We start from the raw sequence: 18896 nt of genomic DNA, 5'->3' as shown, positions 1-18896 counted from the left end.
TGTACTCACATAAGGTTGGGATTCCGGCTTGCATATATCCTGAGTACGAAATCTCCAACATCCCCAGGGTCAAACGTTGAAGGTATAATAAGATATCTCCCCTTCTTCAGTCTTACACGATTAAAGATGCTTCGGGAATTGTCAAATGGTCCAGATGATATCTCTTCTAGTGTGTCATGCATCCTGTACTTCCTGTTTATGTCGGTCTGATAACAAATCAAATACTTAGGCATAAACTGTTCCGTGTGCCACCAGCATTTTGGTTCTTGTTAGTAGAATCGATGGATTCAGAAACTGTGCTTGAACCAGTTAGTCACGCAAGACAGGGACTCTTTAATTGTCAATTTATATATTTTAGAACTTTAGTAACTGTATCCTTTTTGTCAAATGAATACAGCAACTGATGTTTAAGATATGTAACATTTTGCATTTTTATACAAAACTTTAACATTGCTCACAAATGACGAAATATTTTTCATGCTTAGGAACATGAGACAGGAAAGACAGAATTTCATAACATATCATTATATACCCTTTATTCATTGCAATATTATACAAGATTCTCAGCTGCATGAGTCAGGCACAACACTAGCTCTTCAACTGCCAGTTTAGAAACGTTCAACGTTCAGTAACATTATTCTATATTTTCAGGTGAATATAGTAGCTGATAATTTAGATAATTAACTTTCTAAACTTTTTATGCACAACTTTAACATTGTTCACAAAATGGCAAAGATGAACCAAACATTCTGTATAAGCAAGCAAAACATAATCTAATAGCTTATCATTGCATACACTTTAGACCAATAGCAATATCATCCTAAAAGTTTTAACTGAATGCAATCACTGATCTAGAACATATGAGACTTTGAAAACCTGAAAACATGTTAGGAGTAGGAGTAGCGGCAGCTACAAACTCAGTTCAAAATATGACCATCCCTGAAAAAATAGGTTAATTTTAATTAGAGAAGATGGCTTCTTGTCTGGGTCACTGCCTGTTTGAGTTGTGGATATGAACAGTGTGTGATGCCCTACCGACTATTGGCAGTTCCGAGCACATGGTCTTGAGAGTCGCTGCAACTCCATGGCGGTATATCGTAGTCAATAAATATTAGCCTGACACCCCACCCCAGACAGCTCCACTGTCCTCAGCTTCCATTGCCAACAATGCTCACTGCAGTGATGACATATGTCTGAGTTTGATGAGTTCTTCTCGACGCATGCAAGAGATGCTGTGTTTCACAATGAGATCTCTGTTGTAGACGATGTTGAGCGTGCCATTGTCGTAGAGCTCTTTTTGCTGCTGAGTCATGAGCAGCACGAGGTCTGTTCATATCCCTACCACCTTGGTGGGCATGAACAGCACAGTGATGTCAATGTTGAGATGGTATGTATTCACGTTGCCATCCTTTTCGACGATGACATAGGTCAGGTATTGGGTATTGTAAGCATCTGTCTACATTAAGACTGCGATAATTTTAAGAGCTTTTTTTAAGTATTCAGTTTCCATGCACCTTACGCAGTGCTTCCAGATGAGGTCTTTGTCATAGATGACCCTGATAACATCATTTTCAGACAGTTTTCTTCACTGCTGTTGGGTGAGCAAACTTTGCCAGCGCGCCACATCTATAGCTCTTGTCGTTGTGAGTTCTAAGGTCACAGAAATGTTGTTTCTCACCACCGTCCCGATTTCTTTGTCCAGTATGTCTGTATTGTGTAAGATGACATCCATGATGAACACAACATCATCAACGGCATACATTTTTTTATATTAGACATTGAATATTAAGATAAGCATAACGGATGAGAGAATTAACATTAATTGCCAAGACATGTGCACACTGCAAAAGCAGCTTGATGATTTTAGTGCACGTTACCGCATCAGGCAAAAATCCGCAGAGTGGTATCAGTTGATGGATACAACCATCGTTGGATCAGAGCTGGCTACTGTCATAGGATGCTGCCCATTTGGTGACAGATTCGATTGTGACTAAAAACTTATCTTCTTCCAGGTGTAAGATAGTCTCAATGATGTTAATGTGCTTGTGGGGATCAATGTTCGAGCCTGCATTACGACTATACACGGAGAAGCTGCTTGGAAGTAGAATATTGTTGAATGACATGCATACATCATGGCAGATCACCAGATTTTACTGCTCGAGTTTAAGTGTGCGTTTGTGAGACATGTGGGACTGATGCACGATTATTATTACCCACAGGTATTATCAGGTATGGCTGTGTCTCCGGTAGGGTCCCAGGATCTGTTGATTGATGCTCTTACAAGCAACTGTATTTCTTGCCTCATTACAACAAAATATTCCATCATCGCGACTTTTTCCATTACAGCAAAGCTCAACTTGCTATCAGTATCGTGCTAGTGTTCGGCTATCACAACTTCCGCGAGGACTACGGTAAGTCTGACGAGTCAAAGCTGCTAAAAGTATTTCAGCAGGGTCTAGGCATGGAAGTTATGCTGATTACGAACCGCAAAAAGAGCATTAGGTTATTACAAAATCGACATGGATCTATCCTGAGAAAAACATCATGCTGTACGTGCCGTTTAAGCTGATGGTGTTGCAGAAACAGTATGTGAATCATCAGGAAATTTATTGTGACGTGATCGACAAAGCCATCTCGCGTTTTCACAAGAAAATACAGTCCATGAAGTAGACTGACGCGAGTTCAACCTAACCACCAGTTTCTCTTTTTTCATGTTTTCTATCATAAGACTCTTAAAGCGACGCAAGGACATCAGCGCCAGAGCCATCAGGATGTCGAATATTGTTTTCAGCTCGCGAATCAACAGGGTAATGTCAAATTTACAACTATGCAGGGGCGATCTGATCTTGCTGAGCACTGTTTGATGCGCCAGAGAAGCCTGCTTGGTATCAATTGATTATGGCTTCCAGAGTGGGATCTTTCTCCGACACATTTGCATCAATGTTATTAAAATCGATCACCAATCTCATCTTATGCTCCTGATTCGACTATACTTCATAGCAGAAGCTCAAGTTGAGGCAAGTGTTCTTTTAAGAAAATGTATGTGCTTGTTTACACTGTCATCGTGTACTTTGAGATCCTGCAGTGATTCACACACAACCCACATGTGCTACCTGTTTAAACCTCTTGTGAATTTAGTCAGCTGATTTAATTTAACAAGATCCTCTAGAGTCTCAGGAATTGCTTTAATGCCAACATGGTCTAAATAACTGTGAGGTTCAATCACGTACATCAGCCTGAAATCTTTTGAGGAGTATGATGACACTGTCTTGTGAAGATAATAGTAAGCCAGTGCAATTTTTTCCACGCTGAAGTTTACTTTGTTGAATCCTTTTATGGCTAGAAATATAAAATCCCTGTCCCTGAGAGCCCAGAGGCTCTAATATCTATACTTGTTCCGATCATTAATTTCTTTCAGCAGATCTGTGGATGTACACTTAAGTTACCTTCTGTAATGATCATGCCATTTTTAAAAACACTCCTAACCTCCCGTTCAATCCTATCTGGCTTAAAACATTCCAGGTAACTATGAGACGCTGCAGCTGCATCCTGATCGATCTTTCAATGCACGCTGTACATGAGCACATAAAGCAGTGCTTCCATGGCCTTGTTGGGTTCAAAAAATGGGTACAACATCCTAGTCTGGAACATTATCGGGCTTGTCACCCCCACGATAGTATCAATGTCCTCATATTCTACTCCGGCATGATGCAAAAATTTCCTCCTGTCCACAGAGGCTCGTAATTTTCTGTTTCCACGAAATTAATTTCGTGCCAAGACTTTCTCATTGCAGTCGTGGCCTTTTTGTGGGTGTCGTCGTCTTTTCATGCAAATCGATGCCATTTGATGTATCCTGTTTCTATGATGGCGTCGATGAAATTCGGATGCAGTTCATGGATAATAGTATGAATGATACCTTCGATGTCTTACCAAACCGTGCCGATTCTCTGTCATAACGAAATTTAAACATGGTAAAATACCTGTTTATGACATCTCTCAGCTGTTTCTGTCGCATGATATGCACGGAAAGATTAGACAGCACTGGTTCATCCTTCGTAAACTCCTCAAAATCCTCTTTGATGCAGGATTTAAAAAAATTTCGCATGAGATTGATTTCTGCATAATTTCATGTGGTTTGCTTGAGCACCTGCTAAGAATTTCAGGCGTACATGGCATTCTGCCGGTTGGTATCGTCAAACTGCAACTGGTAAAGTTCGATAGCCACTCAGACGATTTCCGCCATGGTTATACAGTGGGCTTAAGGTTAAAATGTTATATTAACTCGTCCAAGGTAAACGTTTGGAAAAAACTGAAACCGGGATTAGCAGATTCTGGCGTGAGCGATGTAAACTTAAATGTAGAGTACTTGGTGTACGTGTGTAAAACTTAGTGGCGATGTGAAATTTGAGTGTGGCTGTCCCAATGGGTGGAGTACCACTGTAAAGTCTGCCATGGTGTTTGGCCTGATGCCATCTAATCTCCACGTGAGAATGCGCTCTGATCAATAAGTGATTCTGCATACCTGAAATTTCCAGATCATGACCGCCAAGGGTAGCTGTATCTGCAGCCTGAAATTATATGTGACTCTAGCTGTTGCACATTCGCTTTCCATGGAGGTGGGTGTGATGTGACGAGTAAAGACAAAATAAGCCTTAAAAAAAGAGAATACTGACAAGGCCGAGATGGTCACACCATATCAGTTTCCGGAGTCACCCTTGAGCAGTGGGATGTGCCCAGTGTTGTTTCTGACGCACCACATGTCCATGTACATTTTCATGGCTACTTCGTTGTTTGCCACAGGCGAATAATCCGTCACCACGAGTATAGCTTCCACCACAGCAATGAGAGTTCTGGTGAGGGTTCTTCCGGTGGGCAATAGTTTCGTCCTTCCAAACGTGTTCAGGTGCAAATACGAGATCGCATGAGTGTTATCCTCGACGAACCATATCGTGGGCAATCAGTATAATTTTTGTCCTTCCATCGACGTTGTTTTGTACAAGCTAATCTTTGTATTGATGATGTCAACTAGTCATTCATAACTGGAATTGTTGATTCTAATTTCCTCCACGGTCTGAATAACGATCGGTGTGTAATTTCCACCAGCCTCCTCTCAGTCGAACCAGATGGAGCGGTCCATGGTTAAAAAGTGATAAATCATGGTCGTTCTCGTGTTCATTCCGGTGTGTACTTCCACTTGCCTCGAATTCTGCAAGGTGGTTCCAGAAGAAGGAGAGACCACGATGAGATAGCTCGTGATCTGACCCGCCATGGAAAACGTTACATCTACATGTACGTTTTCTGACACGGATCCGCCCGTTTTATTGTACTTTTTGGCTCGACAACCTGAGAAGATACGAAAGCCTGTCAGGTGACAGACTCTGAAAGTCCATATAATACCCTGCTCTTTACGTTTCCCGTTATGCTCAATTCCGATCACGGGATCATTTCCACACTGAACCCACATCAGGACAAGTTCAAAACTCTGAGTTTAACAAGTCATTGGTAAAACACGTTCCGTGTATGAGTAACAAGTCATTGGTAAAACATGTTCCATGTATGAGCAGCCATGCTGACACAGGCAACACTAGCGCAGTCATCTCCGTTGACCACAACTCCAGCTTTGCCATCGTCGAACCAGACAAGATGGAGCCTGTGGATGAGCTGGATTCGGGCATATAAAAAATCGCGTGTTTGACGGCATCAAGATCGACTGCAATTACATGATTAAAATCTGTGAGCATTTCTCGCTGTCATGAAACAAGCACTTCAGCAGCATTTACTTTGATCAGTTGTACTATGGTGTGCCGAAATACATCAGACATAACACGGAACTACTGCAGGGGCATTATCACAAAAGAATTCAAAGACTACTACGTCGCCGCGATGTACGGATCCAAGCACAATTTGATGACGTCTCATCACAGAGCAAATACGGTACCTGAGGAATATAAAAATGGATGTGGAGCATTTTACATATGTGCTGCCCACAAACTTTTATCTCCTTCGTCAATATAACACCATGTCGTTTGAATAAAATCACCAGCAAATGTCAACGCGAGGACATTCTCAGAAAATGTGTCGAACAGCGGTTGCAGTTGTGTCAGCTCATCACCGAGGATACAGTGGGCAAACAGGTGTTTTAACGCGATGTAGCCCAGGAGCTATTAAAATCAGTCTGTGAGGCGATTGCATAACAACAAGGAACAGCTACTCCTGAGGCTAATCAAACTGAGATCCTGGAAAAACTGACGCACCTCAAAGAGCAGAAAGTATCAAGACAGGCTGGTTATGGAGGCACTGACCAAAATAGGTCAGACAAGTCTGGTCAAGGAGATAGAAGAGTACTTGAATGCGACCGGAGAGAGAGAGAGAGAGAGAGAGAGAGATTAAAACACATAAAAGAAAAAACTGCAGAGGATAAAGATTTATTAGTTGACGAAATCCATCGTCTGCATCGTTTTCACAACATGATCATAATCCTTGTCTTGAGCTGTATAGAAAAACACGTGAAGGCTCAGCTCGATAGCGTGAACCGCACCATGAGTGCATGAAAAAAGTAGCACTACAGGTGTTGAAGGCAAAGACAAAGGCAAGGGCAACATCAAAAAGACAGCTTTTAAACCCGATGCGACATAGGCTACATCGACGCGGGCAGTGGAGCTGCTCACAACTGCGCTACCAGCTTTATATCCATCTGGAGTGTTACTCCCTCTTCCATCTTCCCTGATACTTCCTCCACCACCTTCAACCATCAGCTTTCTCAGACAGGCGACGTCTGAGGGAGATCCTTTTACACGTGTACGATACGTTATTTTTCTCGATCGTTCACAGCCAGGGGTAGTGAGGAGTAAGAAGAAGAAAAATGTAAGGAAATAGGAGGAGAAGGAGACGAGAAAGAGGAGATGGGAAGGATTATGAGAGATGTTAATAAGGAGCTTAAAAAGAAGCTGGCGCGTGCTCCTATCTCTGTACCACCACTTGCTGGTGGCGCACGATCTCATGTAATCATCACTGAACATGATCAAATTGAGAAGCATACTGGCCTGAGGAAATTAGCCATTAATCTCTTCCACAATCTGTTTGTTCAATTAATACTGAGCCGACCTGAACAGTGTTCATCCATTGTTCTGCAGTGTGATCTGAGCACTGGCTGCATAGTTCCCTCCGGCAGCAGTCTGGGTTTTTCCTCGTACCTACAGGAAAGCTTTGTGGGAAGCAATTATACATATTTGTCGCACCTTTTCTTTGTTTCGATGGGTACTCTCATTGAGGTTGGTGAAGTTTGAATAATGGTATTCGACGTACTTATAGTCGATCGTCGAGTCGTGGATGGGTGTGTCCTGGTATTCGACGTTTTCATAGTGGATCGTCAAGTCGTGGATGGGTGTGTCATCATTCAGCCTCATGTAATCAGAAGTGAATGTCGAATACATGGGTTTTAATACTCCTGTCTTACATTTTCAAACATGTCTTAGGTTCCAGGCACAGGTCACCATAATCTTCTAAGGCCGTATCCAGACATGATGCGTCTGACCCCTGATACGTAAGCGTTGGAAGCTTTCCTATCAAGATCAGACCAAATCTACTCAGACTGAGCACTCAGCTCCAGTTTTCTTGAGAGTGTTCCGGGCCTGTGGAGACAGACGTGAGCAGTGACGCTACTGGAGTTGCCGATGTCGTCGTCGGAGCTGTGGACATCGAAGTTGTTTGCCCCTCAATTTTACTGGATATTTTTGACCCACTGCCATTCCCACCACAGAGGTCGCTCTAGCTTCTATGGCTTTGAGAGGAATCGGTAAAGCCAATTGAACTGAAGAAACAAATGTGGATAAAAATGTACCCACGATTTTACGTCGCATCTTGCATGATCGTCTTAAGTTTTATACTTTAATCCACCACCATTCTGTCACGGAGGTTTACATCTTACGATGCTGAAAGTGCTCTGCATCTCTATGCAGTTTACATCCATGGCACCTTTATGATACTCGTATCTTTCACCGCACATGCAGGTAAAAGGTGATTCTCTTGTTGTTATCCACGGCATTTCTGGACTGATCCGTTACCATCCTGGATTGCGTACGTGTTCACGATGAGATAATACATGATAGGATTTAGGCGGATTCGCATTAACTATCCCGGAGGCACATTAATCTCCGTGGAGTAAACATTGGAGGCCAAACTGACCGAAGAGAGTGACTCCAGAAAGATCAAGAAGTTAATGAGTAAACTGTTCACATCTGTGATGTTCACTGGTAAATCTCCCTCGTAGACACCAATGTCTGATAATACTGCACCTCCACTGAAACAAAAGATCGCTCCGATCAAGCTGAGGCTGTCAAATCCCACAAGGTAACCGCGAGATAATGTGATTCTGGTGTTAAGGATGGAGTAAGGTGTATCCGTTGGTTGTAATCAGCCTGAAAATTTCCGTGGCGATGTTGGATGTTGTAACCATGTGGAGATATCAAGATCGTGTTCGCTTCACATTGTGCACTGGTCCAATATGAAAGTGATTGTTGCTAGCGATGATGTTAGAAAAGCTGTTCCACATCTCAGTATGATGCCTGCTGATCTAATTCTATGGATGGGATGTACCGCTCGGTCGAACTTACCAATCGAGAATCGAATAGCAACGTGGTATCGTCGAGAGGCATCTTCTTATTTTAGGGTGCTGTCACAGTTGTTGATTTTTAGCCAAAACAATGATAGCCCATTAGATCCCTGTACAAAATATGGTACTAATCGTGCGTAAGCAGATCATGAGACAGCTGATGATTCAAAATTTCTACTATACGACATTACCTGCATGTTTAGAAGCTATCAAGAGCTTCAACTGAGCCACGATCTCGACCGGGTTCTGGTAGTAGCGGACCTCAGATCCGCCTCTGTCGTCTGTCCATGATCTTCTTCTGAGCGTCTCAACCTCTCCTCCCACCATTGTCTCAACTCCTGCCTCTCCTTTTCTCCCTCTCATCCACATTTCTCTTCATCTCCTGCCGCAGCCTCATCTGCACACACTCTAGTTGTTGCCCATCGTCTCCGGCAACTCTTTTCATGGCCATGGTGGTAGCGCTGATGAAATTTGCGTCCGTGTCTCCGACACCCTCAACCAGTCTCCCAATCCAATGTTTTTACTGATAATAAACGTCAAATTACAGACATAATATACTATATACACACTGGAGTGGAGGAGGAGAGAGCAGGCCTTTGCAGGATTTGATCAGAGTGTTTACATGAATTTGATCCTCCGGTGTCGATCAACGACATCGATGAGGTGTCAGAGCATGGCATTCGACGCGTGCTACATTCGCGAATCAGAAAGCACCACAGTGTCAAGTATAACATGATTGGCGAAGTGCTTTTCACGAAACCGTCACTGTACTGGGACTACGACTTGGAGGATAATCTCAGACCACACATCGATGATGAGAAAAAACTCATTTTACTACTCGACAACATGCTCTTTTTGACATGAACAACATAGGCATCCGATTGATTTACAGAAAGGTAGTGGACAATATAGAAAAATTTCAGCCAGATGGTTCGGGATGGATACCCGTAGGTGTAACTGTACTCATCATGAACATGTCCAGGTACAATCTGCTCAGGGCATGCTCATGGCTGTCACTGCCCGCCAATATAGCCAAAAGACTACCAATGTTTCATGTTGGCGGTGCTCTCCGTGCTTCATCCTGCAGTGAAAAACCCAGACTGAGCCAGTCATTACACGCTGTACCAGGCCACGCTTGATTTTCCTGGAATCCAGTTTCCGGTGAGGATAAACAGCATCCCCAAATTTCAAAAGCAAACTCACATCGGCATTACCGTATTTAGGTTCGACTATGAGAACAACGTGGTTTATCCACTCATGCTGTCATCAAGAGAGGCTCCTACCAGCATATATTTATTGTACGTTACAGGCCATGTTGGCTCTAGTGATCGTAACAATTCACCGTGACAGGAACTTCACTGGTTGCGATGGCCCTGTGGGTCATTACTGCTGAATCAAGAATTTGTCAAGGATCATGAGCGGACAGGTCTCTAAAAAGAAATGTGAGACGTTTTTCTGCAGAATGTGTCTGGTGTGTTTTTCATCATTTCACTGTATCAAATAACCTGTACTAATGGGCCATGTCACAGCAGATGCTGGTAAGAAGTTTTGCCAAGATGATCCGGAAAAGTTCGCCGAGAGAATGCTGACCTGGACATAGGCAGCGATGATGCACACAACGAAGTCAACACAGGATATTTTCTTGAAGTAGACCTGTATTAACCGTCAAAGATTCATGTCACGTATAACGATTAACTGTTAGCACCAGAAACTTTCACTGGCCGCACATGCTTGCACTAAAAACGAAACTCGAGTGCGGAGAGCGAACATGCCGAAACACATGCCTAATCTCATGGGAAAAAACAAGTATGTGATTCACTACAAAAATCTCAAAGACAGTGTCTCCATTTCGGGATAGAGTTTGTCCAGACTCATCGCGTGCGAAATTCAAGCATAAAAATGGCTGGAGAGAAGTCCAAACAAGCCATGGCCAAGACCGATTTCGGAAAGGAGTTTTTCAAGCTCATGAACACCTCGGTGTTTCGCAAAACCATGGAAGATGATTGAAAGCGTGTCAAGTTCGACCTCGTCAATGACATCAAGCGCTGAAACAAATTTGTGAATGATCCCACCTTTGTCAACTTGAAAATCTTTAACGAAAATCTGGTAGCCATTCACAGTAGGAAAAAAACAGTCTTGTCATGTGCAAGCCGATTTACTGCGGGTTTGTTGTGTTGAAGCTGTCTACACTGCTTATGTACGACTTCCATTATGGGCGCATCCAGTCGTGCTATGGTTCTAAGGCTAAGTTATTGTTTACAGACACGGACAGCTTATCCTATGAGATCAAGATCGAGGATGTGTTTTGGGACATGTACAAAGACAAGCATCTGTTCTGTTCGATTATTCGGACTACCCCAAGTCGTGCCCATTTTACGACGACGCCAACAAAAAGGTCATCAGAAAGTTCAAGAATGAGATGAACTCGGTGCCATCGTGGAATTTGTCAGAATACGCAGTAAAATGTACTCGATCAAGTTAGCTGGCATCGTGGTCAAAATATGTGCTTAAGGCATTAAGCAAAGTGTCATTCAAAAATCTCTCCTGCATGGCAATTACCTGACAGCGTTAGGAAGAGTCAAGATCTTTTAAAAAATGAACACCATACGAACGAATTATCAGAATCTGTTTACATATGCGCTCCAAAATGTTGGATTATCCTGCAACAACAAGAGAAACGTGCTTGAGGATGGTATCAGCACCCTTGCACATGACCATGATACCGTCTTTGAAGAAATAGAGCTGCTCTGAGGGGTGGTAGGCATAGGAACAGATATCGTGCTGATCACGGTTCAGCAGCAAAAAAAGAGCTCTACGACAATGGCACGCTCAACTGCGTCTAAGGGAGAGACCTCATTGTGTAACACAGCATCTCCTACATGCATCGAGAATTACACATGAAACTCACACGCGCATTCGCTGCAGTGGCCATCTGTGGCAACAGAAGCTGAGGTGGGGTGTTAGGCTAAATTTATTTGACTAGCATAGACCACCATGGTGTCGCTAGCGACTCTCGAGACTGTGTTTTCGGAACTGCCAGTAGTTGGTAGGGCACCAAACATCGTTCGTATTCACCCACATCCAGGCAGAGACCCAGACAAGAGACCGTCTTCTCTAGTTAAAATGAACATATTTTTCAAGTTGGTCATGAACTGAATTTGGAACTTCCACTAATCATGTTACTCGTGTTCATCATGATGCGTAAGCAGATGTGAGAGAAAGTCACAGCATTTCATGGCAGAAATATTAACCTACAGTAATATTACCAAAGAGTTTCACTTCAATGCAGTGACTGATTTAGTCATTATGAAACTTTCAAAAAACTTTAACTTGGTGATGCTGCACCAGAAACGTTACATCCGTCTCACCATGATTATGCAAGTGATACAAAAATGCTGTAAGTTCCGATCTCTATACGGCTACATTCTGAAGTTTAATATGCATATATTTGATCGTAAAGAACCCGTTTCAAAAAACTTTTTGCCTATAATCTGAACTATTTGTCTTATTTGGTGACCTGCAAACTAAATTTCCCTCGCCAGTAACTTCAAAAATAAGCATTTAATAGGCCATTTTCTGGTGTGTGTTACTGCTGTTTGTTTTTCTGCACCCTTGTGTGTGTCTTGGTGAGTACAATGCAAATCAGCTCAAAAAACTTTCTCTGAACTAGACAAAATTTCAGGGGTTGCAAAAAAGGACAATTTGACCAGGCATCATTTACAACAGTGTGGATGAAAAATTGATAGTGTTCTGAAAACACATTGAAGGATTTATGACATGTTTCTCTTTGGAGACATTCATTTAATTGAATATCTAGCATAATTTTGTACATGTGATATTTAGTAAAACTATAAATCTATCCTTATGACACTGATTCTCAGACAATATGATGTAACTGAAAACTGATCCGGTGGCTAAGTGGTAAGAGCATCCACCTCGGATGTGGGAGGTCGCGGGTTCGATCTCCGGTCGAGTCATATCAGAGACTTATAAAAATGGTACAAACAGCTGCCACGCTAGGCACTTAGCATTAAGAGGTTAGTGTTAGGACTGACTGGCCTGGTGTCAGGATAATGAACTAGTGGGACATCATGCTACATGTCTGCAGCATGATGTCCCAGTGCTAGACATCACTATAAACTGCCACACTGCATGTATCGTAGCGAAATGACTGAAAAATTGATAAAACTACTTAAAAAATCCAAATTACACACTCATGCACATGCAAGTGAAAGGTAAAGTTCTAAGCCATACATTGATCATAAATTTGTAAAATGTTGTCACAGCTGAAAATTGAACTTAACCCGTGTTTACAAACATAATACTAAATCTGGTGGCAACCCGTGCAGTACTTCAAAACTTATTAAGTGGAGCTAACTTCATTACAAGCAAGATATGATTGGATGTGACTAGGCAGGAGAAAAGAATTGGGTTAGTCTGTATGCAACACCAATGTGGGGTAAAATAATAGATTCGGCCAAAAGGTATGGTTAAACAAAAATATAGACTGATGATGTTGGACTTCCTAATGGAATGCCAGTATATTCCTGCATAACATTCATCCTAGATTTATAGTCCTAAGAAATATAAAACTTGAAGAAAGATTATTAAATTTTCAACATAGTTATCAAATGGTACTGGTACTATACAGTGTTGCGAATACCACCAATACACCAACATTTCACATTAATGTAATTTGCTCAGTGACATCACAGATATATATATATATATATATATATATATATATATATATATATATATATATATATATATATATATATATATATATATATATATATATATATATATTGTGCTTCTGTTATTCTCCATTAACTTTACATTGTCAGAATAGTGCAGAATTCATCCATAGTGCACGGATTAATATTGCACGACACGTGTGTCTAAAATAGTATCGTTTATTAGGAACTACTTCGATTGTAAGCAAACAGTGTACACTCATGTAGCAGAGGCTTAACATTTTGGGTTATTAGATTTGCTTGTGAATAAACTAAGCAAGCTGTTTTGTCTATTCGAAAGTAGAGATGATGAAGTTAACAACGTGGACGTATTCTCTGAGTCACAAATGAAACTTTAAAGCAGGCGAATGAATGAATGTGATATTCGCAATGTCCACAGCAAACATTAGAGACATGGTTTTGAAAGTACATTCTGATGATCTAAACAGTTATTTAGGAGAAATGTTCGTAACATTTTGCAAATGAATGGTTCTGACTGTGATCAGTGCTCTATAGGGTCGATAATAATAGCATAGAAAAGCATATTGAGGCCATCTCGTATCTATCAGAGAGGTACCATATTACAAGTCAGCCAAAATGCTAAATTCGAGGAAAAAATGGAACTGAAGGATTTGGTATTAAACTCAAAGCCTCACAGACAATAAGCCAAGACGACACAGTTTTATTTCACCTATATGTCACACAGTAGCAGTCTAGCAAATTTCCCTATTTAACTTTTATGATACAATGTGTTGGATCTAAGCTAGCAATATAATCCATACAGGTAATGTACTTAACTGGGGTCTCCCTAACAGAGAGCATGCAAGTGACAAGGCAGACATATGCCTTCCTTAGCTGGTAAAAAGAATGTCAATAAAACTATTTGCGATAGCGCAAGGATATGTATGATGAAGGGTGAACATTTCTGGACCTTAATAGCAAATTTGGTATTGATAGGCCTGATGTCAGGTAGAAATTTTGCTCAGATGGCATACTTTTGTTTCATAAAGGACAGTGGAGCCCTTAAAAATTCATGCTATAAAATAACCCAGAAAAATGATAACTAGGATAGGCCAGGTCTTGTACCATTTCACTGTTCGATTTCACTTGTATCTGCCCAGAAAGGGAGATACCAGGCCGGGTCCTGTACCTGTTTCTTAACTGTTTTTCTTTAAACATCCTTAGTGTCTGCCATTGTAAAGACACTGGATCAGGTCCTGTACCTGATCCTTTTGGACTTGTTCCTGGCAAGTCACTCGGACCCACATAATATGGGGTTCCTGTAATATTTTAGTCTTTCTTTTTCCCCTTACATTAGTGATCAAATATCAATGTATCCTTGTAATTGTTTATTATTCACAAGTGGCTTTGCATTAGTTGTGTCCCAGAATAGGATCCAATGTTTTTTTGTCATCTGCACACCATGGGAGATAACGGGCCAGGTCCCGTACCTGTAACCCTTTTCTTCCGTACTTTTGCAACTGCCTGTTTTGGCTGATAATTGTTCAGGTCCTATACCTGACAGAAATTTTCTACATATGCCTGTCTGCTAAGGAACCATTGGTCAAGACAAACATACCTACCTAAGCTGTCCGGTAATTATATATTTTACAATTTAGGCACTCCGGGTACTCCTAGGGTGTACACAAATCTAATTCTAAATATATTTTCATACGTATATAATTTATATAATTTAATCATACATACATTATTTTGGCATTCACTTCTGTTAGCGTTCCATTAAATGTTACCACACCTTGTTCATAGTGTCCCTGCATAACAGTCCTATTTCAAACTATTCCGTTTAATACCATATGTTTTCTAACTCTACCAGATCATGCTACCCAAGTGCATAACATCTGTTATGGTTGAGGTAGTCTGTGCATTGCTTGCCGCGATTGTCTTATGCGCTTGGTATGGTGATTGGACATTGATTTCAGGCCAGTTGATGGTGAGGTATATTGCCCTTCCTCCGGTTCCAGTGAGGATATGGCAGGTTGTTGAAAACGAGTGGTCTCATGCATCATCTTCAACATGTGGTCCAACTTACTGTCCACTTGTGTACTGATGACCGGTGTAATCTTCTGTACCACCTGCTGTGCTCTGCGGTCATTTGTAGCTTGAACAACTATTGCTGCCACAGGTGTTTCTCTAGAGTTCTGCTGCTGTTGCTGGTGGTCAACAGAGGCATACGCGAGCTGGTGGAATGGATCCTCTTCACAGCCTGCTTAATCCCTTCAGGACTCTCTTATACATATATAGGTACTGAGCGATTTCTTAACAACAATTACTACCCCTGATACACAGAGTCAATCCAACTTTATCAGCAGATCAGTCGACATAACAGCCTCGATGCCTGTCAAAATTAAGCAACAGACTTGGGCCAGGTCTTAATAGATCTTCAAGCCCTCCTTTTCACATCCACAGACAAAATATATAAATTAAAGTTTGATATCACATCAAACACACCCAAACTGAACTTAGTCTTCATGGCCAAGAAGTCCCTGCTCTCCATCACCCATTGGTTGACATCATGGACCAGATTTGATACAATAACATGAATGGATTATCTGTGTTGAGCCTCTGCTATCACACCACATGGAAGTGGTCATGAAGCTGGCCGAGAACAGAGCTCATTGGCGATACTTTGATGAGCAGTTTCGACCCATGATAGAAAGGTGAGAGGGCAAGTGGGGTTCCACCCACCTTGAACTTTATGTGCAATCTATTCTTGATAGCATGGGTGCAAAGGCGGTCACCAGCACTACTGCAGTACCATCTTCCATCTCCAAAATGCATCCCCCAAAAGGGGCCTGTTGTAATCATTACAAAGGGCTGAATTGTACTAACGGTCTAGCATGCAAATACCAATATAATTGTTTAAGTTGTTTGGGAGCTCATCCCTTCTCTAAATGCCAACTGCCCATTTATCATCCACACAAACTGTTGCCCAAATATGCTCCAAAAGCAGGAGATACCATAAAACATGCAGCCAATGTTGTGGCTACAAACTCACTGAGTCACAAGGACAAACTGCAAACTCTGCAACACAGCCAGCGAGATAAAGTGGTCCCACACAATCAGAAAGGTTCATACTTCAGTCGAAGTTGACAGGTTACAACATTTGTTGAGGGGGAACAACGCTGCTAAGATACATCTGTTGATTGAGGAATGCACATTTGGATTGCATATGGGGCATGGGGACTCTCCTATTCAAACTCATAATCTCAAGTCAGCCATACAAAATCCAGAGGTTGTTCAAGACAAAATAAACAAAGAACTTAATTCTGGAAGGCTTGCAGGTCCTTTCAAGAGCCACTCTTTCCCACAATTTCAAACAACCCCTCTTGGCTTGGTTCCAAAGACCACAACTGGTACTTTTCAAATGATTCACCATTTGTCACATTATCAGGGATCTTTTAAAAATGATGGTATATCTCTGGAAAACAGTGCTGTTCAATATCAAACTGTGGAACAGGCTATTACAAGTTTTTTTACAGTCTTGGTAGAGATTGTGTTATGGCAAAAACAGACACAGTACCTTTAGAATTGTCCCACTCTGCTCCTTTCAGCATTATATGGTTTGGCTTCACATGGAATGATATGTACTGTTATGGCAAGTGTCTTGCTATGAGCTGTAGCTTCAGTTGTCAACTCTTTTGATATTTTAGCACTGCACTACTTTGTATTGCAACACACAAATTGGGCATTGCCAACATGGTACATGTTCTAGATGACTTTCTGCTGTTGGAATCAAACTATAACATCTGTAAGGAAAAACTAGACACATTCTTAATGCTTTGTGTATATATTGGTTTTCCCATGTCTGCGGAAAAATTTCTTCCCAGTCCAAAAATGGCCTTTTTCGGCTATGAACTTGATACAATCAAGATGGAAGTAAGACTTCACATAGATAAACTCCAGAAGTGCTACAGTCTGATAACACTGCCAACAAGACCCCAAAATGGTGCTCCACAATCTCCACTCCATAATTGGCACACTTAGTTTTGTATGTTCAGTTGTCCTGCCTGGCAGAACGTTCTTGAGAAGGTTGATTGATCTGAAATTGGTGTGTCAAAACGGCATCACTTCACACACATGAAGAGGGAGGTTCGAGCTGATCTGCAACTGTGGTGCATATTTATTAAAGAATTCAATGGTAAATCTTATTCCTCCCTGACTGCTGGTTGGACTAGCATGTCATTCATTTGAACACTGATGTATCCAGCATAATTGGCTTTGGCGGTGTGCTGGGCAGCGAATAGTTTTACGGCACATGGAATAAGGAATGGCGAGACCAAGATATCACTCTCCTTGAGATATATCAGATTCAAAATTTGGGCCCATCAGCTAGCTAAAACAATTTCAATGACCAAATGGCTTTGGCTGATATTACCGTGCAACAATTTTTTTTGTTCCTGGGTAGTAATTGTTTTTTTCTAATTGCTTATACCTCAAAAGTATAGAAAATACTATTATTCCCTACAAACTTTGCTTTTGTGACTAGGACAGTGATATTTTGAAATTCACCTATTTTCCAGAATATTCCAGATAGATCCAGTGCTGAGTAAACTTGGAGTAACTTGGAGAACTTTCTAGAACATTTCATTAATATAAATAGTAATATAAATACAGGGGCCTTAAGCCCACCAGTTCAGTTTAGCTCCAGCATTTTTCTGAGATGGCATCAAGAGGCTACACCAGAAACGTTATGCAGGTGATACAAACATGCAGTAAGTTCCGATCTCTATACTCATTTTGCTATGACTGCGGCCAATTTATCAAGACAAGAGCGAAAAAGTACTCCGTGGAAGCATCTGCTAAGATACGTGAGGCCGACAAGGCATATTTCGACTAGGCTGATAAATCAGCCCTTCACTAGGTGATGATATTGATTTTCGGATGAGGGGCTAATATAATCTATTCGTTAAAAGCTGAAATTGTCTGAATCCAAATCTGGCTGCACACATCGATGTATATTTTATACACTTACTGGTATTTCTCGTGGCTGTGCAGCTACCGTCAGCTGAAAGGTTCTTTTGGTGACATATAGATTATATTTCTTGAGCAAATCACATGTTTGGTGACTTGTAAATCCACATGGAATGGCACAACCATCTGTCCTGTGGTCATTTTGAATTTCGCGCTTGATATGGCTGTTACCAATTACCGGTATGTGCCTAAAGTGTACGTGGGTTTGTTCCGGAATGATTTGCATGCAGCAAAATTGCATATTTTAATGAAAAGGTGACATCAGACTCATAACATTGTCTATCAGTATCAATACAGATTTGTGGGGTTGATTTATCGGAGTATATTTCGGCATGCCTGTCGGGGATCAAGACAAACCCTGGGCACATCATTCATTTCACCTGCGAACACTGCAAAAAAAAAAAAAAAAAAAAAAAAACCACTCTGGAATGTAAGATGGAAAATTGATGCTTGGAATTTTATGTACTAATTTTTTTTTAAATTTTTCAAATTGTCAAAAGTTTTAATTTTACAATCTTTAACAATTTTCAATGTTATCTCTTACACACTAGTCGTGG

General features: G+C 41.3%; 1 protein-coding gene across 1 annotated transcript in view; it reads right to left on the bottom strand.

The window, feature by feature from the left end:
• LOC149798696 (calpain-5-like) overlaps positions 1 to 18896 on the bottom strand; it is a 98014-nt gene that overhangs the window by 21585 nt on the left and 57533 nt on the right. Inside the window, exon 9 of the mRNA XM_089957536.1 lies at positions 10 to 206. Coding sequence (XP_089813662.1) covers positions 10 to 206 — 197 coding nt within the window. The remainder of the gene's footprint in view (positions 1 to 9; positions 207 to 18896) is intronic.

Source organism: Sinohyriopsis cumingii, chromosome 5, assembly GCF_028554795.1.
Source record: "Sinohyriopsis cumingii isolate HCF-2022 chromosome 5, ASM2855479v2, whole genome shotgun sequence".
NCBI lineage: Eukaryota > Metazoa > Mollusca > Bivalvia > Unionida > Unionidae > Sinohyriopsis > Sinohyriopsis cumingii.
Note: the sequence above shows the minus strand (reverse complement) of the source record. Positions and strands in the feature narration are given on the sequence as shown.